This window comes from Onychostoma macrolepis, chromosome 11, assembly GCF_012432095.1.
Source record: "Onychostoma macrolepis isolate SWU-2019 chromosome 11, ASM1243209v1, whole genome shotgun sequence".
Lineage (NCBI taxonomy): Eukaryota > Metazoa > Chordata > Actinopteri > Cypriniformes > Cyprinidae > Onychostoma > Onychostoma macrolepis.
This window is the reverse complement of record NC_081165.1, coordinates 8,773,031-8,798,907: the sequence shown is the minus strand read 5'-3', so window position 1 is coordinate 8,798,907 and position 25,877 is coordinate 8,773,031. Positions and strand designations below refer to the sequence as shown.

The 25,877-nt window shown below is 37.0% G+C and overlaps 1 protein-coding gene across 2 annotated transcripts in view; it reads right to left on the bottom strand.

Moving 5' to 3' along the window:
* Positions 1 to 23,137, bottom strand: part of LOC131549837 (E3 ubiquitin-protein ligase TRIM62-like) — a 49,427-nt gene extending 26,290 nt beyond the window's left edge. Inside the window, exons 1-2 of one of the 2 annotated variants that reach the window (XM_058792354.1) lie at positions 22,939 to 23,137; positions 21,304 to 21,817 (exon numbers count right to left, since the gene is read on the bottom strand). In XM_058792354.1, coding sequence (XP_058648337.1) covers positions 21,304 to 21,711 — 408 coding nt within the window. In that variant the 5' untranslated portion in view covers positions 21,712 to 21,817; positions 22,939 to 23,137. The remainder of the gene's footprint in view (positions 1 to 21,303; positions 21,818 to 22,938) is intronic. The other variant, XM_058792355.1, reaches the window with a different exon arrangement.
* Between the last annotated feature and the right edge of the window lie 2,740 nt (positions 23,138 to 25,877).

Genomic DNA, 25,877 nt, shown 5'->3' with positions numbered 1-25,877 from the left:
ATGACAGAGGTATTACAATTTGAAGGTGGTTTATGAGGACACTGCCTATGTCCCCGTAATTCAAAAGGCTTAAAAAAAAAAACATAGTAAATGGTGTTTTTTTTGAAAATCTAAAAATGCACAAAGTTTCCTGTAAAGGGTAGGTTTAGGTGTAGGGTTGGTGTAGGGCAATAGCACATAAAGTTTGTACAGTATAAAAACCATTACGCCTATGGAGAGTCCCCACAAGGATAGCAAACCAGACATGTGTATGTGTGTGTGTGTGTGTGTGTGTGTGTGTGTGTGTGTGTGACAAGTAGGGGTGTAACGGTACGTGTATCGTGTATCGAACGGTTCACAGGCAGTTCCAAATGGAAGTGATCATCCCTATCCCCTTAGATGGGGACTTTGGAGTGTGCATGGCACGTGCGTGTCATTATGTAGTCGTTTGGAATGCACTTGGTGAAGGGAGCGTAATTTCCTCATTATCTTCAGCTGGGATGTTCCCGTGACAACGCAGCACGGTGTGCGTCAGCAGATGTCGCCATGTCAAAAGTCTTTTTATTGTCGTTAGCATAACTGTTGCAAATAAACATACATTTTATATTTTAAAAGTTTTTAATGCTATATATATATATATATATATATATATATATATATATATATATATATATATATATATATATATATATATATATATATATATATATATATATATATATATATATATATATAAAACTTTAAAATGTATTTTTTTTTATGCGGTGTCCGTCAGTGAATGTGCTGACGCACACCGTGCTGCGTTGTCACGGGAACATCCCAGCTGAAGATAATGAGGAAATTACGCTCCCTTCACCAAGTGCATTCCAAACGACGAAATAATGACACGCATGTGCCCTGCTCACTCAAAGTCCCCATCTAAGGGGATAGGGATGATCACTTCCATTTGGAACTGCCGGTGAACCGTTCGATACACGATACGCGTACCTTTACACCCCTAGTGACAAGTGTGTGTGTGTGTGTATGTGTATGTGTGTGTATATATATATATGTGGATAGCAAGTACATATAGTCATTATTAAAAAAGTAGAATCAATTACAAAAAAAAATTTATATAAAATATTAATTAAAATATTAATAAATTAAATTGATTAAAATATTAATATTTCTATGTTTAAAAAATTAATAAATACATTATATATGAGGTTAAATATCCTGCAAAAAAATTCTAGTCTGGTCAGCAATGAATGTGTCTGCATGATTTACATACATTCAACTGGTTTCTCATTGCAAGCTCAGGTTGTGTGGTTGCACCTGGTGCTGCCATGAAAAGACTTGCCTCAAATGCTTTTGTGTTACAGGTAGGGGTGTGCGATATGACGATTTTTGATCGTGGACGATAAAAATGTCTCCACGACCTGCTTTTGAAGAAATATCAAAGTATCATGCAACAGCGCCACATACATTCACATCACATCAGTGTTAACTCCGCGGTAGAGTTACTCTCACGGGACACTGCACTTATTCGCAATCACAAAAGTACATTATTTGCATCTGCTTTAAATTCTTGCCGGTTAAACATTTAATTCGTCTGCTGTGCGCTTTTTTTCTGAGCGTGTACACCCGAAGCACGCAAACGAAAAAAAAAAAAAAAACTGTTATACAGCGCCTGATCACTGAACTAAATTATCTTTTGCGCTAATACTGTCAAAACACACAGGTTTATGTAGTCTCAGTTGGTTATGTCTAAAATGAAAGTAAACAGCTGAGAGAAACCGGACGAGTGCCTGTATATTTGATGCGTGCAGGTCTTAAAGGGACAGTACTAAACATGCTGCCGACTGCGATTAAAGGGATAGTTCACCCAAAAATGTAATTACTGTCATTACTTACTCACTCACATTTTGTCCCAAACCTGTATTCATTTCTTTCTTGTGCTGAACACCAAAAGAAGATATTCTGAAGAATGTGGGTAACCAAACAATTGCTGTTCCACATTGAATTTGATATTAGGGAAAAAAAATACTATGGACATCACTGTGGACCAGCAACTGTTTGGTTACCCACATGCTTCAAAACAGCATTTATGTTCAGCAGAAGAAAGAAAAACAACTTTTGAGTGAGTAAATGATGGTATAAAACAGTGATACTCAAATCTGGTTCGCGAGATCCACTTTAGATCCAGGGTTGGAGCTAAACTCTGCAGGAAAGTGGATCTCGCGAACCAGATTTGAGTATCACTGGTATAAAATAAAACACTATTTTGATTTTTGGGTGAATTATTCCTTTAATGTTAATATAACACCAAAACACAGAGAAAAATCACTCACTGTCTTGATTGAAAAACTTTAATACTTTGTCTTTAAAATAGGGAAATCAGTTTGGCTGTAATGCTCAAACAACTTGCAAAATAGAAAACTAACATGACAAAGAATCGTGATAAAATCGTGATATGATATTTTTGCCATATCACCCACCCCTAGTTACAGGTCTGCCATGCACAAAAAAAAAAAAAAAAAAGTCAATGCAAAAGCAACAACAAAAACAGTGAAGCAGAGAGGCCGGCTTTGACAGTAGGGTTGGTGTCTATCACTGTCAAGGTTCGTGCAACACATTAGATGCCAATAACAAACAAAGCTACAGCTCACAACTGACAAATCTGACCTTTTTTATCCAGCTTGATCCAGCCCTCCCACTCAGTCCAATGCAAGATGAATGCTGCAGGTTTCTAATGGGTGAATGTTGGTTGTGTGGACACCAGGAAAAGCTGGCAGCACAAAGTTTATCACTCCTCAATCCTAACAAGATTACCATTCCTCAATGGCTTTGACTCTGAAAAACCATGCAGAAATGCTTTGCAATATGCAATAATTTGAATAAATCAGTTGAACTGGGACTAAAACGTAATCATAAAAGGAAGCCAGGCAGTGCAGAAGCAATCAGCATGCTGTCACTGTCACCTCAATGGAGGCTGCGTCGCCCAAAAAGCGTTCTGTGCAGTTTTATATCTCTCTAATAAATTTCCCTCACGGGTAAATGAGTGACTCAGAGTTGAGTGAACCGTGAGCTTGTTTTCCCCCAATTTTCCTGTCTTGATAGTTGAGAATGAACAACGCTGAGGAAACCGGCACAGAATCTTCAGCAAAATGTGAGGCAAGGTAAATGCAAATGAGGGTAGTGGGTTGTATCGAGCAGAGGTTAGAATGTAGGACAAGTCATGTAAATGATGAATGCAGCGACCCCCCCCTTTCTCTACCAGGACACAGAGTTTAAACATGGTGCATGCAAGCTCTCTTCAACCAGCTACAATACACTCTAGCCCTCTATCTGCACCATGACAAAGTGGATATGCAAAAGCATCCTAGCATCAGGAATGGCGGCTCTTTAGAGATTTGTCCTTGCGGGATTTAGGCTACACCTGGATTTAAGACTTCGCGATATGATGGCATACCAAAGCGATTTTTTAAAATTTGCCACCAAGAAAAAAACTATAGTTTACTCTGTAAACTTCCACCAATTTTTCTTGATGCCAGATTTTTATATTTTTTTTCAATGTTCCAAAACTGTGTAGATGGTCAATGTTTAATAATATATATTCGGTATTCGGTAATGCGATATTGTTATCATGGGCACTTCAAAATACCGTGAATAATTATTTATTACAAATTATTCCGATTTTTTAAATTCATTTTAAGAATATTTTTCCCATCAACTGGTCACAATGCACAACACCGCTGTATGCTGTGTGAAAAACGCATGCGCACTCTCAAGTAAACAAGCACAGATGAGAAGCGCATCGCGGAACATGTGAAGGAGATGCGCTGAATGGAAGCGCATATTCACTCCCTGACAGCAGATGGCGCTGAACAGCAGAAATGCAGCTGTTACCCTGGAAATACTGTAAACAAAACGTATTTAAATGGTTTAAATAGCCATTCAGATTTTTGTATTCGCAGTGGTGTTCATCACAGTGGCAAGCACTTAAATATTTAGACTTAATATGACATTTATTTTCAAACTTACAACATGCCCTAGATATTGTTTGAAAATGTTTTGATTCTTTATTGTTTGGTCACACTTAAATTAAGGCTCTATTAATTAACACTAGTTAATTCATTAGTTAACATAAATTGCCAATAAAAAATTCTTCTAAACATTCATTAATCTTAGGTAATTTAAATATTTAATAAAATGCTGTTAAAATCATAAGTTGCAACTGTGTTATTTAATGAACTAACAGCTGTATTTTTAAACAAAGATTAATAACTTCTGTAGCAAATGTAGCTATTGCTAATTATTAATGTTAATGCATTAACTAAGGTTAACTAATGAGATCTTATTGTAAAGTGTTACTTATTGGTCTTTATAATTCTTTTGCAATTTAATCTGTGATTTTTTTTTTACATTATACATATTTTATGTATTACTTTATTATAGCTATGTAAATGTTCAGCTCTTTTTGTTATAAGAAAAAAGTTATTAAATCTGTTATATTTTATGATGACACTTTTTTGCAACTAAAATTCAATACCGTGATAAAAGCATTAGCAATCGCAACATGAAAATTTGATAGTCATAAGCCATTTTATATACCATTTTTATAAAATATTAATAATTGTAATATTAAAACATAATTACTATTTTAACATTTTTTCCATGCCAATGTATAAATAATACAATTTCTAAAAATGATAAACAATTATTTTTATAAAATGTAAAAATAAAAATCTTATTATTTGACAATTATTAATAATGTTAATGTGTAAACAGCCAGAGTATAATACAGATTTAAAAAAATAAATCATATAAATAATAAATAAATCATATAAATAGTAGACGGAAAGTGTTTAATAAATTAATAAAAAAATAAAAAAAAAACATTACCATGAAAAAAATACTCATACCAGCCATTCCTTCCTGCATTTATCCATCAACAAAAAAACAGCACTGAATATGGTGGGCATGAGGGGAGTCTTGTTGATTTGCCACATTAGGCAGAACCCTGGGTTTTGGCAGGCACTGCGTGTATTGCCTGCTGCTTCTGCTGAAAGCTGCCAAAAGGACTTGTTGAAGTCATGAAGGCCCTTTATGAGCGAGAAAAAGACAAAGAGCTCCAAGCAGTTTGAACTTGCTGTGCAGGGAACAAGGAATGAAACAGAAAATTAGACAGAACTGACACAACAGTTAAGGACTTCATTCAAAAGCACTGGGGGTCTGAACAACCCGCATGCTGACATGTTCCATTCAAAAGCAACACTGCATACAGTCAATCAGTATCTAGTCATCTACATTAGATGCCATCTATATTAGATCATCTAGAGTAGTTTGCTCAAACATGCCCTCCCTTCAACACACGCATCCCAGCACACCACAGGGACGGGGAGAGGCTTCCTTCACAATCCCATTGGCAGGAAGTGCAAGGATAGAGGGGGGGAGGTAACCTCCAGCGAGGCAGATGAGATGCAGTGGACTGGAAAACACTGGCTGAGGAGGATGTAAACTCAACTGTCCACAAGACATTACTTAGTAGCATTACTGTAGATAAAGAAGACATTTCTCGTTTATTCATGTTGGTTTTTTCACTCTAGTTGAAAACCGTGAGAGGAGAATCTGCTTTAAAGCAACAAAAGCCGGCATGAAACTGAAACTAAAAATACCCTTTACTGGGGAGATTATAGCAAAACCCAATATATAACCATGTCATCTTAAAAAAAGCACCTTAGGGTTAAATAAAACCGCTGATACTCAGCTTGTTGCATGCTTAAAAAGAAGCAATGCAGTTGTATGTATATACAAAAATCACCTATTACACATCTGAAATGACTTAAAGGAACATTACCCCATGGATGTTATCAACAACTACACTTCTGACTCAGAGGAAGCTTATTCGCTGCTCATATGTCACTCATATTACACATACATAACCCGCCCTGTCTCTTCCGATGACGAACTTCCCCTACACTTTCACATTCTGTTCTGTTCACAACAAATCCAGATAAATGTTTCTACTCACGAAACATGAAGATAATAAACACGATTATGATAGTATATAATTTGTGTGAGATTTTCATGAGATTTGGGGTATTTTCATAACAATACAGGACTTTTACAAGAAAAATGCTAAGTAGCTGCAGTGAATAGCTGCTTATACACTGCCCATCCAAAACAAAAGTCACCACCTGGATTTAACTAAGCAGAAAGGCAAGATCCTCCCATTGGATAATTACGTTATGTGCCCAAAGAATGAGGTCAGCTGACTACCCGAATATACTGAATGACCAGGTTATTCCATCAATGGATTTTTTCTTCCCTGATGGCACGGGCATATTCCAAGATGACAATGCCAGGATTCAGCAGGCTCAAATTGTGAAAGAGTGGTTTAGGGAGCATGCGACATCATTTTCCAGAGTCCAGAGTCAGATCTTGGCGAAAAATTAATGCAACTCCGGACGGGAATAAATGTTGTGACATTGCAGAAGCTTATCAAAATGATGCCCTGGGCGAATGTCAGCAAATATCCCTTTAACATCTGTTTCCTTTTAATTTATTTTCAAGATCTAAGGTAAATTATGTATCGTCTCTTTCAGTATGCCTATAAATGTCACACAAAATGATATCAGCGCTGCTAGCAAACAGCATAACTTGAATGTTATGATGTGTATGATTTTTGTACCTTCAACATTCCTAAGGATAGTGGATTGGTGACTGATTTCTGACACATATAATTAAAGAACAATTTGTCCATTGTTATCAATGGTTTTGCATTTCTGAAAAGTAAAATTAAAATGAAAAACAAACATTTAGGAATGGAGAATATGAGTGGGATTGTTTTCTTTCAGAAACTTAAATGTTGCACTCTCATCAAACATTTTATTTAGCCATCTCAATCAAACTTTTTGCATTAAGAAAGATTTAACACATAGCCACAAATAGCACACATTTCCAAAGAACCCAATCTTGACTCAACAATCTTAAGCAGCCTTCATTTCCAAGTGTCCTCTTCCAATTCCCAGTGGAGACATCTCATTCTGGTCCTACAGCGGACAAAGCCACAACTGTTTGACAATAAATGGTCTTAGGCAGGCGGTGTCAAAGGTGGCTGAACAGAGGTGAACACAGCACTCAAACAGAGACATCAAAATGGAGGAGCAGCTTCCATTTACTGAGCCACTGAAAGAGTCTAAAGTGCCCAATGACCCTTGCAGTGGATGTGAACAGCTCCATCTGAGACTGGTTGCAGGATGAAAAAAACCCTTAAATTAGTTCCTCAAGGTGAACCAAGTAATTTCTGTAGCAGCGGCACCAAACAAAATGACATCCTTCACCCTTAAGGACAGTTGGTAAAAACATCATACATCATGTAGTATTAAAACCACACAGTATTGAAATCAACAGCCTCTAGAACGTTTCAGCTGCAATTCCATTTCTCAGCTACATTGCAAAACAATTGAGCAGCCTTGGAGTGCAGCGGGTTTTATCCGGCACACATCAGGTGTTGCCAAAAAACATGCTAAATGTTTTCCTTGTATTTGCATGCCACAACATATCAGGGGTCTGTACTGTGAAGCCAGATTATCTGGCTAGCCAGGTAAGTTTCAGTTTAGTTTGCACCAATCCTAGGTTTTAGATACCATGAAAGTGGCTTAGCTTTTGGCTGCGTTCATTGCCATAGTAACTTACACTCCACGGCTAACCTGCTCCGGGGCAGGTTATGTTCGGAGTTAGAGATCGCAAACTGAAATTGGACCAATCAGATGTGAGCAAAGTGACATGTCTGACACAAAAAAAGTCACTCCCCTAGTTTATCTTGCTCCAAATTAAAGGTCACTAGTACTAAAAAAAAAAAAAAGTCTGGCTTTAATGATAATTACTTAGAGTTATTTTATATGATTTATATAATTATATGATTCATATTATTATTAATCCATTACACACAAGCAATTTTAGTTTAACAGTTATTATAAATCGTTTATTTTAAATGAATGTTAATATATATATATAGATCTTACGTAATATAAATAAGTTGTAGAATCAATAAATAACGCTTGACCTTATGTTCGAGTCTCTATCGCTGTATATTTCCAACTATATAAACTAATTTAACAAGTTTCACTTGTGACTGTACTGATAAAGCAAGGTAATTTCTTTTATTTGTCCTCTTTCATGAACAAGTACTCTTTTCATTGTAAATGTATTTAAATTCATCATATTCTTCAATCTCTTAACCTTTAGCAAAACCATCGAGCTTTAAGCAAGGCACGTGATTGGCTGTTCGCCAGTGATGTCACACATGCATGTGCACGTGCTCCACAAACTCAGGATCAAACCTGAGTTGACAAAGAAAGTTGATGATCAGCATCATGGTACCAACAAAGCCGGATTGGAGTGGTTTGGTTTTGTCAACTCGAAACTAATCCTGTAACTCTGAATTTGTTCAGCCACCATCATGGTACAGGCCCCAGATGTCAATAAACCACATTAAACATACTTCAGTACATTACAAATACATGAATAAAGAGGCTGAGTCTTAATTATGAAAGTGAACCAAAACAGAAGCAAAAATAAAGTTACGAATATTTTGGATTTCCAAAAGTATTTTTAAGAATGTTGAAACCTGAATTTGAATTCTTGAGAAGAATGTTTTTTTAAAAATCATTGTGCCGGCGCTGATAGCGACATACAGCACCGTTGCGCTACGGACGTCCCAAGTTTGAATCCTGGCTCGAGGACCTTTCCCGAATCCTGCCCCCCTAATCTCTGTCCCACTTCGCTTCCTGTAAGCTCTGATCGGTCCTATCATAATAAAGGCAAAAATGTAAATTGTAAAATCACCACTTAAAGTTAGGAAATCTTTTAAGATAACCATTCAAAATGTTTAAAATGTGCTAAATTCTCATCAAGCCATTCACAACAAAAATAATCATAGTAAATAAAATCAAAGTTAAAGTTAACCTCAAAATTAGGATAACCTTTTTAAAATAATCCATTTGCAATAAAATAGTGTTATGAAAAAATTTTTTTTTGTAGAGTCGTTCAAGTTTTGACAAGAACAGCCATACAATCAGATCACCACCAAAACCATCACTGTTAATATAATATAACCGGCACTGCACGGCGCAGCGCAACAAAATACAATAGAACTCATTATAATCAGTGATGCTGTCTACACGACAAATCCCCGACAGTAAACTGATGCTGCGTTCTATTTTTGACGTACTGACACAAAGTTAAAATTATTTTCAACAGTAGCTTTGTCGCATCCAGTGCAGACAGACTTTAGCTGCACGGCACGGTGCGACACGACAACTGTTGCGTCCAGTGAAAGTTTTTTTCAAGAATTGCACTAAGGAACATTCTTACAAACGTCTTGTTTAAAACATTTCTTAACTTCTTCCTACAGAAGATTTTCATGAATCTAACCCTTGAACACGAGCATGAAATATCTCAGATTAGTGTTCGATAATACCAGCTTGTCAAACGCAAAAAGGTTCTCAAATGCTGTAAACATCTGCAAAAAGCGCAAGGTTTGATTCAGCCCTTTTCTTCCTACTAGGGTCATGCTTATTGAATGGTGGGGCATATTTCTCTAGAGTCACAGAGCTTGACTTTCAGCTATTGAACAGACTACCTTAATCTGAAGTTGAAAACAGGCTCGGGATCCTCACGGACCAACTGGATGCCAAAGCACAGTGCGGAGCTATGAAGGGGGCAGCTGGGGCAAAGATGAAACACACAAACATGGGCCAGAGCCTGTAGCTCGCCGCAGGCGGTCTGGCATGATTTCCCTGTGGACCGGAACATTTCACTGTACCCAAACGGCAAAGTAAGAGGTCCTTTACCGAAGGCAACACACAGCATTTCATTCCAGCACCCATCGGCCTGGTAAAGATGTGTAGCAAACATATGGCTACGCAGATATGCTCTGATGTACAGCGTTAATAAGCGTCCATCAGCAGGCTGTCTAATTGAGTAATTTGGAGCTAATCAGGGGCAGGAATTAGAGGAGATTACATACTAGTCTAGCGCTGGCCTCAGAACAATGGTCAGTAATCTGTGCTGATTCCCAAACCTAATCAGGGGCCAGGAGCTCTAGAGATCCGGGTTTAGTAGGGGGGCTCCGTCTGTCCGTCATCAACAACAGGCACAGCTTGAAAAAGCGGAAGAAACATTAATACAGAGCCATAGAAAAGGGTACAGATAGTAATGGCAGGGCTCAACAATAAAGATAAATAAAAAACATGGCGATAAATCTCTGCATACCATTTACCAAAAAAAAAAAAAAAAAAAAGTTTGATATTTTAGAATAATCTTTCTAAAAGCAAAACCATTTTTGCACTGGGGTAAGTGAAAGTGTTTACAGGGCAAGTAAACCTGAACTACTGACCAGACTAACTAAGTAAATAAATACAAAATAAAGATGAAAATGTATAGAAATAAACAAACTAACATTCCGCAGAAGCATCAGACAGTATTCTAGTTAAAAAGAAAATCTCCAATTTGCAGCTAAAAATGTTCAGTAATTTTTTATTTTTTTTGCTTTAAGAGATAACATTAATTCTGATAAGCTTACAAGAAGCTTCATATGGGAAAAAGTGTGACAATCTACAGGCCTTATCTCGGCTGAACCAGTGACAGGTTGTAATCGTTTTCCTAAGCACCTGCCCTCACGAACCAATCCCATATCTGAGGATCAGCATAAGAACGTGTTTAAAGACTTCAAAAGGTTTAAAGGTTTAGTGGACTACTACTTTCACTTCCACTTCTCTCTGATGACATACAAATCCACTTCTTTCAGGAAATGCTGGAAAGGAATCTCCAGACAATCCAATTCCACTGCAAACAGAAATTTCCTGAGCTGCCAATCCATGTGACCGTTACAGTGGACGTTACGCAAATGAAAGCATGCATTTGAGTATAAACATCTGATTAGTCAAGTCCTGAAGATAATGCAATGAAGCCATTTAAGATACTGTAATGCAGAAATAACTTAAAGGGGTCATATGGCGATGCTAAAAATAACATTATTTTGTTTATTTGATGTAATGCAATGTTTTTACATGGTTTAAGTATGGTTATTGTCCAAGTACTGTACATTATTGTTGCTCCTCTCCGATTGATTTTTACAAAGCTCATCGTTCAGAAAAGCGAGGTGTGCTCTGATTGGCCAGCTATCCAGTGCATTGTGATTGGGTGAATACCTCAAGCGTGTGACCGAAAGGTTACGTCCCTTACCATATTTGGAATATCAGCATCTCCATGACATGGCGGCAGCAAAAATACTACAGCGAAAATAAAAGTTATGCCTTCTTCCTTTGCGTAAACATTTGGGCGGTCTTATGAAAATCTTCCAACACAGTGACGTAGATTTGTGGGGGCATGTTTAAATGAGGCATTTTAGGAAGGTGTGGACGAGTCTCAACTTCTATAAAGAATCCCTCTTGAGACTTTAGTTTTTGCAACTTTACGGACCTTATATATGCACGAACAGCTTGTATCACTCCAAAGACAAAGGAAAACTTGAAATCACATCATATGACCTCTTTAAAGCTACAGCAGTATGGGACAATCATTAGAAAAATAAATGTTGACACCATTCATAAAAAGTACAAGCTTTAAATATATCCTTAAATTAAACAGACGATTATCTCACAGGCCAGGCTGAGAGTAAAATATAAATTCACCCATTCTCATGTCCCATTATCCCAAATACAAATTTGAATGACATGAGTTGAACAAATGCCATAATTTCCTTTTTAGCTTCTTCAATACAGGCAAAGATGTAACTAATCCCCGCTTGTTCTCGGTTCAAGGTTGCACACCTAGTCACAATCTTTTTTCCTACTACTTTCGTGCATGAGAGAATGTTAGCTGTATGCTTTGTCACTGTGTGTTAGGCCTTCCGCCAAGCATGTAAAGCCTGTAATGTGTCTAATGCAACATGACCGTTCTGCCGTTCCCTATGGCTGTGATTCTGCGTGAATGTGACAACTCCTCGCCGACCACCCGCTGCCTTTCCATTTGTTAGGATACCTGAGGTAAAATAAATCACTTGGTAACAAGCGTCTCAGAAGCCCCTAAAAGTCCCTTATCAAACTAAAAAAGCTGGCATTTCTCAAAAGGAAGTTGTGCGGGGGATGAAGAAAAGATAAAACAGTGATGAAACAGTTCAAAGAGAGAAGGTATGGAGCAGATCACAGGTGATCTTGAAGCTGCACGACAGCAAGGACAGAAAAAAAAGATCAAAACTTAGAGTTGAGCGAGATCAATAAAATTATATTTAATATTTGTCTATAAATGCCAATATAGTGCAAAACATATAGACCATATACTGCCCACAAAATCATTGAGTGTGTTACATATATCTCCCAGCCCTTAATGCCTCTTTTTGAAACGGGGGCATGAAGGGAACATACATAATAGCTGAAATTCCTGTACTTAGTGTCTGTCGAAAGCATATAGTTCTGATCTAACTGCCTCGAGTTAATGTTTCATGCTGATTTCCATAAGATGAGTCACTATTACTCATTCGCCCGCTAGCACCACGCACACCCTTACAAACACACATTGTATCAAGTAAAACGGGCCTCAGGGTTGTAAGAGACAAAGAGCAAACAGACCCGCTGCAGTCATCTCAAATTAACCCACCCCTCTCTAGGGGTTCACTTATTAGGGCTTCAGCAACAAGTAAAACCCATTGTAAGGCAGTCAGCTCCCTTACAAAGTTTTCAACCCACACATCTTCAAAGCACAGATCACAATTAAGACTAGCTCCCCCATTGTAGAAAAAAAAGCAAATTAACTATTAAGATTTAAATTTAAATTAAAATATTCACCAAATTAAAAATGTCATTAAAAAAAAAAATACAAAAACATATGGTAGCGTTGGCGCAGATAGCCTCGTAGACGTATAGCGTTGTTGCGCTTTGGGCGTCCCAAGTTTGAGTCCCAGCTCGCAGACCTTTCCTGATTTCATCCCTCTCTCTACGAAATCCAATATGATGAAATCCGAGAGTTTTCTGACCCTGCATAAACAGCAACACAACTACCACATTCAAGACCCAGAAAGGTAGTAAGGACATCAATAAAATAGTTCATGTGACAGTGGTTCAACCGTAATTTTATGAAGCTACGACAATACTTTGTGCGCAAAGAAAACAAAAACAACTTTTTTTTTTTTTTCAACAATTGACCGTTCGCAAAGACCGCCCTCCTTAGTTACTGTTGCTATCCCCGACAAACAATGCCGCTCTCACACTACACACATTCTCACGCAGTGAAAAATACATTGCAGAGAAAAGAGGAAATCGACAACACACTGACAGAAAATACAAAGCAGGTTACTTCTGATATGAAACAAGGTCTCAGGACTCTCAGCTTTCAAATTTGGTCATTTTTAAAGAAATTCAAACAATAAACACCGTTTTGTGGCACTTTAATGTATCGTGACAGATTGCTGTGTATTGCCTCAGTTCAAACACATGAACCGGTCTGATAGTCTTTTCATTTGTACTTAAAGCACGAAATAAACATGAATAAACATCAGAACATATTTTACTTCAACTGCAGAACACACTATTTTTCAAGGTTAAGTCCACTGAAGTTAATCTGCTCTCCTGTCTGATCAGCTGCGGCTACTGGACATGCGCATTTATATATTTTCCGAGCCAACAATATAACGTGAAACCTAGGAAAATGGTTTAAAAAAGCACCTGGCGCCATAGTTTCATCACTTTAGAGTGTCGCAGTGACCGTCTTTTTGCAGTAAAGGACCTGTCATAGTTTAATGAGTGGGAAGATGACATGAAGCGACGCAAGGTTAGCTGCATTGAAAACAGATGAGAGCACATGTGTATATACAGCTCACGATCGGAATGAAGTTCACTGGATTTTGTCCACAGAATGATAAGAGCACTCGTTTTAACATATTATTTTATTATTTAACACTCAGTATTTTAACTTAAGTGCTGCAATCCATGCGTACAGTGCCAGACATGACAGATTTTCTGGTAGCAAAACAAGTACTTTAAAGGAATTCCTTAGCTTATTGCCGTTACTGTGGCAGCCAACAACAGCACAACTTAACCATATTTATATTTAGTTACACTGAAAAAGTTTCAATTCTTTTTTTACCCCATTTTAACATGGATTTCTATGGAGATCGGCCGTAGCAGATGGGCAAGATGGCGGATAGCAGCGGCGGCACATAATATCCGCGTTCTGAGTGGTCAGATCGCCTGTCAATCAAGCTCTTTGCGAACGGTCAATTCCTTCTCTTCCGGGTCAGTCCGCCGCCATTCACAAGAGTACCATGTATTCCTCTGCTTGTAAACAAAGTAAATAACAGAAAACATTTTAGTTGCCTTGCTGTCTATGCAGGGTCAGAAAGCTCTTGGATTTCATCAAAAACATCTGAATTAGTGTTCTGAAGATGAACAAACGTCGACACGAGGGCGCGTAATTCAATCTTCCCTTTAAAATCATGCATGGAATGGCAGGAATCATTCATAACTTCTTGCGGAAATCTGCAGAGTTGTTGTTAACAATGAAAAATACTTCTAAAGCATTTATTAATCTTAGTTAATGTTGATTCCAACATTTACTAATAACATTATTAAAATCAAAAGTTGTATCATACTTAACTAAGTTTAGTAACTACTGTAACAATGTATTGCTCATTGTTAGTTAACATTAGTTAATGCATTAAATATAGTTAACAAACAGAACCTCATTGTAAAGTTACCAGACCAGCTATAAAATTGAAATCGGTTATTTCCACGTATATGAGGATAACAGGAAGAGACATGCAGTAGTTATGTCACATAACAGCGCTTTCCACAGAATTCCGTTTTTAGAATAGCAGTGCAGGAAACACATCCAGAGTGCATCAGAAATCCAGCCACTATAGCCTCAACCCCAAACTGATTATTTAGAAGACTTTACAACTAAAATAACCATTATTTTGTACTGAACTGAAGTAATATGCAATTTAGAATACATGCCAGTTACCTTGATATTGGTATTTTTGCCTGATCACTAAAATGTACCAACTCAATAATATACACTACCATTCAAAGTTTGGGGTCAGTAAATCTTTACTATTATTAATTATTAATATTATTATTTTTTATTTTAAACTAATAATTTTATTCAGCAAGATGTGTTCAATGACTCAAAATTGACAGTAAAGACATTTATAATGTCACAAAAGATCTCTATTCCAAATAAACACTGGTTTTTAAAACTATGTAAAAAAAACAAAGAAAATCATGACTTTCACAAAAAAAAATAAGCAGCACAACTGTTTTCAATATTGACAATAATAAATGTTTCTTGAGCAGCAATTCAGCATATTTGAATGATTTCTGAAGGATCACGGGACACTGAAAATTCAGCTTTGATTCACAGAATACAATTACATTTTAAAACTTTTAACGTATTTTTGATCAAATAAATGTTGAGCATATGAGAGTTTTCAAAAACTTCTGAATTGTAGCGCGCACTTCTAATATTGCCATGAAACAAAGGTCGATCTACCTCAATCAAAACATCTGCAAAGGTCAGAACTCGTGTATAATAATCTGCTTACAAAGAAACAGGAAACGGCACGGAACCGACAAGAGAGTGCAAGCCCCGGTGATTGTTGACGGCCTGCATCAAGGACATTAAGAAAAGCCTTGTCCCCTCAGGGCTAAGAATGCATTAGTTGGCAATGAAATCCCTCTTTCCCCTGAAGCAAACACTAGAGCTCTAAACAAATCCATTGCTATCCCCTATAGCGTCTATTAAAACACTGAGCATGTTGAAGAGGGTACACGGATGTTCAAGTGCATTAGGAATGTAACATAAGCACCTGGGATGGAGAAGAAGTGACGGAGGGGAGTGCATGAGCAAACATCCGTCAGCAGATGCTGTTGCCGCATCCCACAAGTCTGATAGGTCAAAGGGGTGAGGCATGTGAAGTTAAGGAGATTACACAAACGGCGAGCATATACTGCAACAGGCAAAAGCCAAATCTCACAGCGTTGTGTGGCCCAGCAGAGAGAGCTGACATATGTTCATCGCTCGACACGAGCTTGCCGGGCAGCTGAAAACCGCTCCAATTAGACCTGCCTGCATCAGAATCCTTGATTATGTACTTTGTGAAAAGCTCACTGGCACAAAAACATCACGTAAGCAGCACTAATAAGTCTGCTGAGATGGCACAGACTACAAATGAGAGGAGAACAAGGACGGGAATCATACACAATTCAGCATAGCGGTTCCAGTTATTTAATAATTCCATTCTTGTAGTACTTTAATAATGCTTTTTCTTTTCCAAAAATTAAACACATTTATTGTGACAAAATGTGAATCTTTATCTGTATGTTATGTATGAACTAATTCTAAAGAATTACATGTTACAAGCAGTTCAGTTCTCATTTCATTTTGAGTTTGATATGTTGAAATCAATGAATGGTTCAGTGAATATCTCTCAGACTGATTAAAACCAATAACTCATGCGTTTGACACTGATTTTGGGATCCTTTCTGATGGATTCATCAAAAAAAAAAAAAGACACCGATGTAGCAACAAGTGAGCACATTGCAATAAGTAAATGTTTTATTTATAGTCTTTTTCAGCTCAATCTTTCTCATCTTCACTTACAAATGAGCTAAAACATGTATACTCTGTAGATTCAGTAACCGCAAAACAATAGATTTTCATAGTATTTTAGATTCAGTGTTTAAGAGCCATTAAAAGAAGTGAAAAATCATAAAACGGAACTGGTTTTTAGTAGTCAACCCTAAAGAACAGCCTTTTTTAAATTCCAGTAACACTTTACAATAAGGTTTCATTTGTTAACATTAACTATATTAGATAGCATGAACTAACATTAAACAATACTTTATAAATACTGCAGCATTTAGAAATCTTAATGTTAATCTCAATATTTACATTTTTAATCTTAACTACCTCTATTCCTAATATTGCTTTCTCCAGTGAAAAAGTCAATTTATCTGAATCAGGAGAGAAATATGCACAGATCAAGCATCGTTTACAAGCAAAAACAGTCCAGAGTAGTTCTAAACCAATACGTGGGCAGATTTTGATGTGAGAGGACAACAGAGAATGGACCTTTTCACTGGAAGAACCATTATTATGGATTACAGACTCATATTTTGACCAGGATTGGATGTGGAATATTGTGATGTTTTTATCAGCTGTTTGGACTCTCATTCTGACGGCACCCATTCACTGCAGAGGATCCATTGTTGAGCAAGTGATGTAGTGCAAAATTTATCTAAATCTGGTCTGACAAAGTAACCAACTCATCTACATCTTGGATGGCTTGAAAGCGAGTAAATTTTCAGCAAATTTTCATGTTTGGGTGAACAACTCATTTGATTATTAACAAAAGAGACCTTATTGTAAAGTGCTATGATTATTCCTTTGGAAAAACAAAGTTTTCTCATTTATTTGCTACAAGAAGCATAAACATGCACGGTCATTACGCTTAAATAACGCTCCGTACCCGGCACGGGTCTGCAGCACTGATGGAACACCCACACAGAATTTTTATTTCCCTTACCAGCAGCCTATTTCCCTCAGCCTCTACTCAATCACTGGCTGAAACAGAGGTGTCTGAACTCAAAAGTCTGTCATTACAACACGAGAGATGGGGCATGAATAAGAAAAGCTAAAAAAATGGTGAGAAAGATAGACAGAGACTGTGAGAGTGGGAGACTAATGAAGAGTGAAAAAAAGAGACTTTGTGGCTGATGGCCAACATGATGCTAATATACACGTATCATCATACAATATAGTAATGATGCAAGTAATCAGCTAAAGTGGTCAGCCAATGGTTATGCTTCATTCTAAAAGAGACTATATAATATCATCAAAGTTTCTGTCCTGCGAGTGCTGACATCTGCAGACAGTCGACCATCTATTAAATCTAATAAAAGCATTGAACAGTGGCACTTCAAATAAAAAATGACCGCTTAAGTCTGTTTCAGTACAGACAATGAGCCTTCTATTCTCACTGAAACACAGGCTCAGTCTAAGTAAAGTGATCTATTGTCGACTTGGCAAGTCATTTGTTGATGGAGGTTCAGATCTGTGCTGCCTGTGTATGATCTTCTTTAAAAATAAATCTAATATTCACTAGTTCACTGAAATTAGTGTCATATAAAACCAGAGACATCTGGAAGCCGGAAATATCAGATTAAAAAAAAAAAAAAAGCTATATAAGCTTAAAAAGCATAACATTTTCACAGAAGCCCATAAGAGCAAAAGGAAAAAGAGCTTACTGAATAAAAAATAAGAGAGCAATAAGTTTTTGTGGATTCTTAAAATATTATATATATAAAATTCATCAATGTGAAATAAACCAAGTTCAGTCAATTTCCAAAAACAATGACTAATGTGCACAATCAGTACTAGTCAATGCAAGTCAGTAAAATCTGAAAAATAAATAAATAAATAAAAACAGAAAATAAGCATCAGCCACAGCTTATGATAAATACATTAATTCAAAATGCATAATTTTGCATAATTTATCTCAAAATAAAAGTTAGTGTAACTTCAGATTTTTTTTCCTCAAAAAAAGAAATAAGCTCCTCAGCTACACTTTACATTTACATGTTAGTACTAAGAGAATAAATCTTACGAGTGCTTTATTGATTCCCATGTAGTGCCACATCTTATGAAACCAAATCCAACACTCCAACACATTACCTCATTTAGCCAAAGGGCTTTGTTGAGGATAAACAGTTTCATTTGCACCCAAGAGCTGCCCAGGAATTCCCTAGCAATTTGCTCTTTGTGGTGTTGGAGTAAATTGCAGAAAAGCGTGTGTATAAAGTACACACTTGGCATTAGCGAGTATGCAGTTTCTCATGGGGAGTATTTGTTCTTGACGGAGGCTTTCAGTGTGCATCTCTGAGCCATTTAAAGACATGTCCCTCGATGTGTGCATCACAAAAGACGTGGAACGGAATAAAGTTTGTCCCTGGAGAGTGTCTCTAAGGAGGCCGCTGCTAATTGTCTGACAACTGCAGCATGTTGCTCCTATTAATTCCCCAACAAGAGTTTAGAAATATTTAACCATTCCTGCTGCACGGACTACAAAAGGTGAAGGTCTCTGAAGAACTCAATTCGACCAAACATTATGGTTATGATTTAAAACAAGCACGGAAATAATTAAAACAGCAGGAACAGTTTGTCCAAAAATGAAAATTTGCTAAAAATGTAAATCACCCTCACGCCATCCAAGATACAGGTTTGTTACTTCATGGGAATTGATATGGAGACATGTAGCATTACGCCACTTGCTCACCAATGGATCCTTTGCAGTGAATGGGTGCCGTCAGAATGAGAGTCCAAAAAGCTGATAAAAACACCACAATAATCCACACCACTCAAGTCATCTGATTAATGTCTTAAGCGAAAAGCTTTTTTTTTTTTGCAAGACGTTTTTAACCTCAAACATTCAGACTAGACAAGTTTTTCGCTTGAGAAAGCAACATTACAGATAGAGGACTCGTACTTTAACATGGTTTACAGTTATTACAAGCAAGCAACAGTTTGACGTCACCTCATGCCCATGTTTTAGGTTAAAGTCAGGTTGTATATTAAGCTGTTCCACTCAAACACTTCACTTAGGCTTGATTGTCTTAATTGCATCTGTGTCACTGCTGTTTCCTATCTGTTTCTCAAGTACTTACAGACAATAAAGAAGTCCTACAGATAAGGCCAAGCCACACTAAACACAAGTGTCACTTTTAGCCACCTCTGACGTGTTATCAGACCTCAGGTGGACGTGGTGAATGGCCAATATGCTAAACTATAGAGTCCATTAAGATAAAAGGCGGGTCTATTTATGGCAACAGCCACAAAATTAACTTTGAACGATTCCATCTATTCCATAGCATCCATTATTTAATGTATTAACAAAGAAAAATGTCTGTAGAGCCTCACATCAACGTCACTATAAATGTTTATGATAAACGTAAAAATCTAATCAAACCCTTAATTGCACAATTTGTTATGCTTTTGAATTAAATTAAAATATCACTCAATGCAGCAAAAAACAAACATGCATCTTTACCGACTCGGCATATGTACTTCAAGTACTTAAATTATTCCTGCATCAAGCTACACATGACAGCAAGTTATGACTTACATTCAGAATATAAAAATATTATATACATATATATGTCAAGTTGAAAAGGGTTATGCACTGAACAGATAAGGGGGAAAGCTTGTGATGCTTGTGTAATGCAAATGTCCAGCTTTGTACATGTCCATTGGTCGTATACTTTAATCAAAACACTAGTATTAAAAAAAACATGAATAAACAAAAATGGACATCCTTGAACAAGTATGAAGAATTAAGCTTCAAAGTTTGCGCATACCAGATAAACGCACAGGAAAATGTAAAAAGAAGTTGACCAATTCTTGCAGTCTACAACCAGCGGTTTTCAAAGGCATGGTACTTTTGAAGAACAGTATTTACAGACCGGCGACCACTAGTTGTAAAGACCAGGAAGTAATGTGAATAAAGAGAACTTAACCTAACAAAGAGGCCTGCCTCGACTAAATAAGTTACATGAAAAGCATTTGAGGCAAACAACGTAAAGCCCTGAATGCTCTCAAACAACCTAAACGCAAACTGAATCATTATAAAAGTAGTACAGTGAGGGGGAAAAGTACATTTTCGACACCATTTCCAAGCTTGTAAGGTAAATAACTGGGACGCGCTTCATTAATATCTCTCCAGAACAGCTGTTTGGATTAAACAAACACAGATATTACAGGCTTCTGCCAATAATAAGAGTAAACCTAAACAGATCTAGAATGAACTCATGAAAGCATATTTCTGCACTAATTTTCCCATGTATCTCCATGCAGAGATGAAGAAAGAGACACTATAGAGTATATGCTCATCTAGTACTGTACCAGATAAACCGAACAGAAAAACAAACAGTGTTATCCGTTGGCATTCTGAGGTTTATGAAAATGGTAATGAGACTCATGAACAAAAGACTGACCTGCGTCAATTGTAAATAAATGCAATGTGGGTTTGGACACTAAATCCACACCTCATTCTTGATCATGGTAATCAGAAACCCTCCCAATGACAACAGCAAGTTTTCAGATTCTAAATAATTCACATTATGTCACCCTTAAGTTACTGTAATGACTGCTAAGAACTGACCTGACCTTGAGCCCTGGAACACAACCCATACAAAAGAACTGTAAAACATGAGATTATCATCACGTAATACGCCAAAGGAAACAGTAAGAGCTTTTGTGACATACGTAACCCTGAAACAAACAGACCTGTATTTCTTCATAGGCCTCGTCAACGGTGGTGACTTGGTGCTGTTCGTGTAAGGCAGGCTCATCGCAGAAGAAGCACACCAAGCTCTTGTCACTTAAGCAGAAGAGCTTGACCTTTTCGTGGTCCTTGCACGGGTACGAGTTCCTCTGGGCGTTCAGGATGGCGTCCAGAGGGAAAGCGGCATACCTCTCCACGATGTTGGAGAGCTTCAGGCTCGGGGACAGAAGGGGATCCGTGAAGGTCCTCCTGCACTCCGGGCAGTCTCGCGTCCCGTGATGCTCCTGTCTGCTCCAGTGCTCAGTGATGCACTTACGGCAGAAGTAGTGCTCGCAGCCGAAACTGACAGGGTCTTGATAAATGCTCAGACAAATGGAACACAAGAGCTCGTCCTTCAGACAGCAAGCCATTTGAATCTACAGAGGGGTCGGTCATGCACTGTGCAGGGAGCAGGACACACTGAGTCTCTGAATCAGCTGGGCTCTTTGAAGCTTGAAAATGTTCCTCGACTGATTCCTGAAAAAGAGCACAAGTAAGAAAGACACTGTAAAGATGGTTCTGCAACAGGCATACTTTGATAAGTTTGATATTAGATTCTGGGATGATCAGGTATAAAGGGTTTAGACGTGGACTTTGTCTAAATTATCATGAATTGATAAATCTGATTGAAAGTAGACAAGAAAATGTCGATACTCCTTAATTAAAAAGAGAAAGGTCTGAAATCTGATTATTTACTGGACTCATTCTGCAAGATTCAATAGTACCTTATCGAGCCCATTAAAAAATAATTACATTTTCATTTAAGAATGTGAAAGGATCCTCCATGGCTAATTAAAGACATTCATTTCTAAAAGAAGTTTATACAGATGTCACGAATTAAATTAATCTTGTACCCAACCTTGCTCGAATGAATGAATGAATGAATGTCTTTATATAAATAATAATTTTTAATGAATCTATTTTGTAATACCTTTTCCTATTTACTATTTTCTGTATTAATTTTTAATTTTACTTTAATTCTTTATTTATATTTTATACTTATATTTTCCTATTATTATATGTATTTATTTATTTATTTTATTTTTTAATCATAGGTTTGGGCTTCCATAATCGTGTAAAAACATTATAAAAAGAACTTAATGCATTTAAAAATCAGAAATCATTCAACATTATATTCCCTCGCTACTTACTAACTAAAAACATTATAAAATCGTTCAATTTATACAAACTGCCACTCAATCACCATAGACTTCCACTGAATTCAATACAACAAATCTGAAATTATCAAAATAAATTTTTAATTGCTAATGAAACACCTTGACTCTCTAAATTCGGTTATAAATATTATCATCATAGACTTCCACTTAAGTTAACTGGATCTTAGTCCATTTAAATCAGCGGTTTACACATCAGAAAGCTCCTGTACACCATGGCAATTGCAAAAAAGTTAGGAATATCACTGCTTTGTTTTTAAAAAACAGCTTTTCAAACCATTTCTCTTCCCTTTTTCCATTGTTTTCTTTTTATTGTTTATCCAAGCCGGCTGCTAAATAATTAGCCAGCTAGCAGGATGTGTAAACAGATTTTCTATCTATTCGGTCCTCTCCAAAACTGACATTCTCACTTCATTCACTTACCCTAAACGGTCCTGGCGCGTTGTACAGTGGAAACAGCCCACTGTCACATAATTGAAAGACCAGGTCGTGGTTTCAATTAAACATTTTCATCAGGTCAGATTGTTCAAAGCTGAAGAGCGACCGCACGCGCAGCTCCTCTCAATCGCACTGCTCTACTCTCGATCCAGAGGCGCACAGCAACGGAGCGAACCAACTCCACAGGGGACGGGGACGGGGGCGCGCACACACACACACACACACACACACACACAGATGGCAAGATAAAACAGCTCTCTTGGGACTTTGATTCGTTCTGTAAGAAAATTAAGTAAAGTACACACCTTTCATTTGAGTTTGTCATCTGGGCTGGATTCGTGAAGCATATAAATTATTTTTACCCGGGTGAAGGTGAATCCCCCCCGCTGCTGTAATGGTACAGCCCTGGCTTCCTCATCATGGACAGAAATGAGCATATGATAATATCAGAGTGATTGCTCGCACTCTGCTGGTGTGTGCTTGTAGGTCGACGCGAAATTAGATTTTATACAGTGAGTTCAGCATACTAGTACAGTGTTTAAATTAAAGAAAACATCTAAAAATAATTATAACATTTAAATTATTTCATTTAACGTAATTATAAAGTATAGACAAACCAAAATAATAATATAGGCTACATATGTGTGTGTCTGTGTGTGTGTTCTAACAATAAATAATATAAATATTCTAAAATAAATAAATTAAAAGATGATTACTGCAATTAATGCAAATGCATTTATACATCATGGTAGTATTTGTACTAGTAAATTAAAGAAAACATCTAAAAATAATTATAACATTTTAAGTATTTCATTTAACATAATTATAAGGTAAAGACAAACCAATGATCAGAAAGAATAACAGCAGATTTGAATTTAGTTTATGGTTTCCTTAATCTGCAATGCAAATTGTCAGCTTTTGTTCAGGTGTATAGACTTTTGTGGAAAATTATATATATACACACATACATATGTATGGAGAGCCAAATTACTCAAAATTAAATAAATCATTAAATAAATGTTGAAATATATATATAAAAAAAGTTGTTAAATGCATAATTATATAATTAAATACATAGATGAATGCATAAATAAATGCATAATAAATGCAAATGAATGAATGAATGAATGAATATTTAATTTTATGCATTTATTTATGCATTTATTTATGTAATTAACGATTTATATATTTCAACATTTATTTAATATTTTAAATTAATTAGTTTAATTTATTTTGGGTAATTTGGCCCTCCATACATCATAATTATCTATTAAATAAATATTATATGACATATTATATGATAGCAATATTCTAAAATAAAATAAAAAACATAAGGGGAGGAAAAATGATATTAAAAGACGATTACTGCAATTAATGCTAATGTGTATATATATATATATATATATATATATACAGTGAGGAAAATAAGTATTTGAACACCCTGCTATTTTGCAAGTTCTCCCACTTAGAAATCATGGAGGGGTCTGAAATTATCATCGTAGGTGCATGTCCACTGTGAGAGACATAATCTAAAAAAAAAAATCCAGAAATCACAATGTATGATTTTTAACTATTTATTTGTATGATACAGCTGCAAATAAGTATTTGAACACCTGTCTATCAGCTAGAATTCTGACCCTCAAAGACCTGTTAGTCTGCCTTTAAAATGTCCACCTCCACTCCATTTATTATCCTAAATTAGATGCACCTGTTTGAGGTCGTTAGCTGCATAAAGACACCTGTCCACCCCATACAATCAGTAAGAATCCAACTACTAACATGGCTAAGACCAAAGAGCTGTCCAAAGACACTAGAGACAAAATTGTACACCTCCACAAGGCTGGAAAGGGCTACGGGAAATTGCCAAGCAGCTTGGTGAAAAAGGTCCACTGTTGGAGCAATCATTAGAAAATGGAAGAAGCTAAACATGACTGTCAATCTCCCTCGGACTGGGGCTCCATGCAAGATCTCACCTCGTGGGGTCTCAATGATCCTAAGAAAGGTGAGAAATCAGCCCAGAACTACACGGGAGGAGCTGGTCAATGACCTGAAAAGAGCTGGGACCACCGCTTCCAAGGTTACTGTTGGTAATACACTAAGACGCCATGGTTTGAAATCATGCATGGCACGGAAGGTTCCCCTGCTTAAACCAGCACATGTCCAGCCCGACTTAAGTTTGCCAATGACCATTTGGATGATCCAGAGGAGTCATGGGAGAAAGTCATGTGGTCAGATGAGACCAAAATAGAACTTTTGGTCATAATTCCACTAAACGTGTTTGGAGGAAGAAGAATGATGAGTACCATCCCAAGAACACCATCCCTACTGTGAAGCATGGGGTGGTAGCATCATGCTTTGGGGTGTTTTTCTGCACATGGGACAGGGCGACTGCACTGTATTAAGGAGAGGATGACCGGGGCCATGTATTGCGAGATTTTGGGGAACAACCTCCTTCCCTCAGTTAGAGCATTGAAGATGGGTCGAGGCTGGGTCTTCCAACATGACAATGACCAAGCACACAGCCAGGATAACCAAGGAGTGGCTCTGTAAGAAGCATATCAAGGTTCTGGCGTGGCCTAGCCAGTCTCCAGACCTAAACCCAATAGAGAATCTTTGAGGGAGCTCAAAGCCAGAAACCTGACTGATCTAGAGAAGATCTGTGTGGAGGAGGGCCAAAATCCCTCCTGCAGTGTGTGCAAACCTGGTGAAAAACTACAGGAAACGTTTGACCTCTGTAATTGCAAACAAAGGCTACTGTACCAAATATTAACATTGATTTTCTCAGGTGTTCAAATACTTATTTGCAGCTGTATCATACAAATAAATAGTTAAAAATCATACATTGTGATTTCTGGATTTTTTTTTTAGATTATGTCTCTCACAGTGGACATGCACCTACGATGACAATTTCAGACCCCTCCATG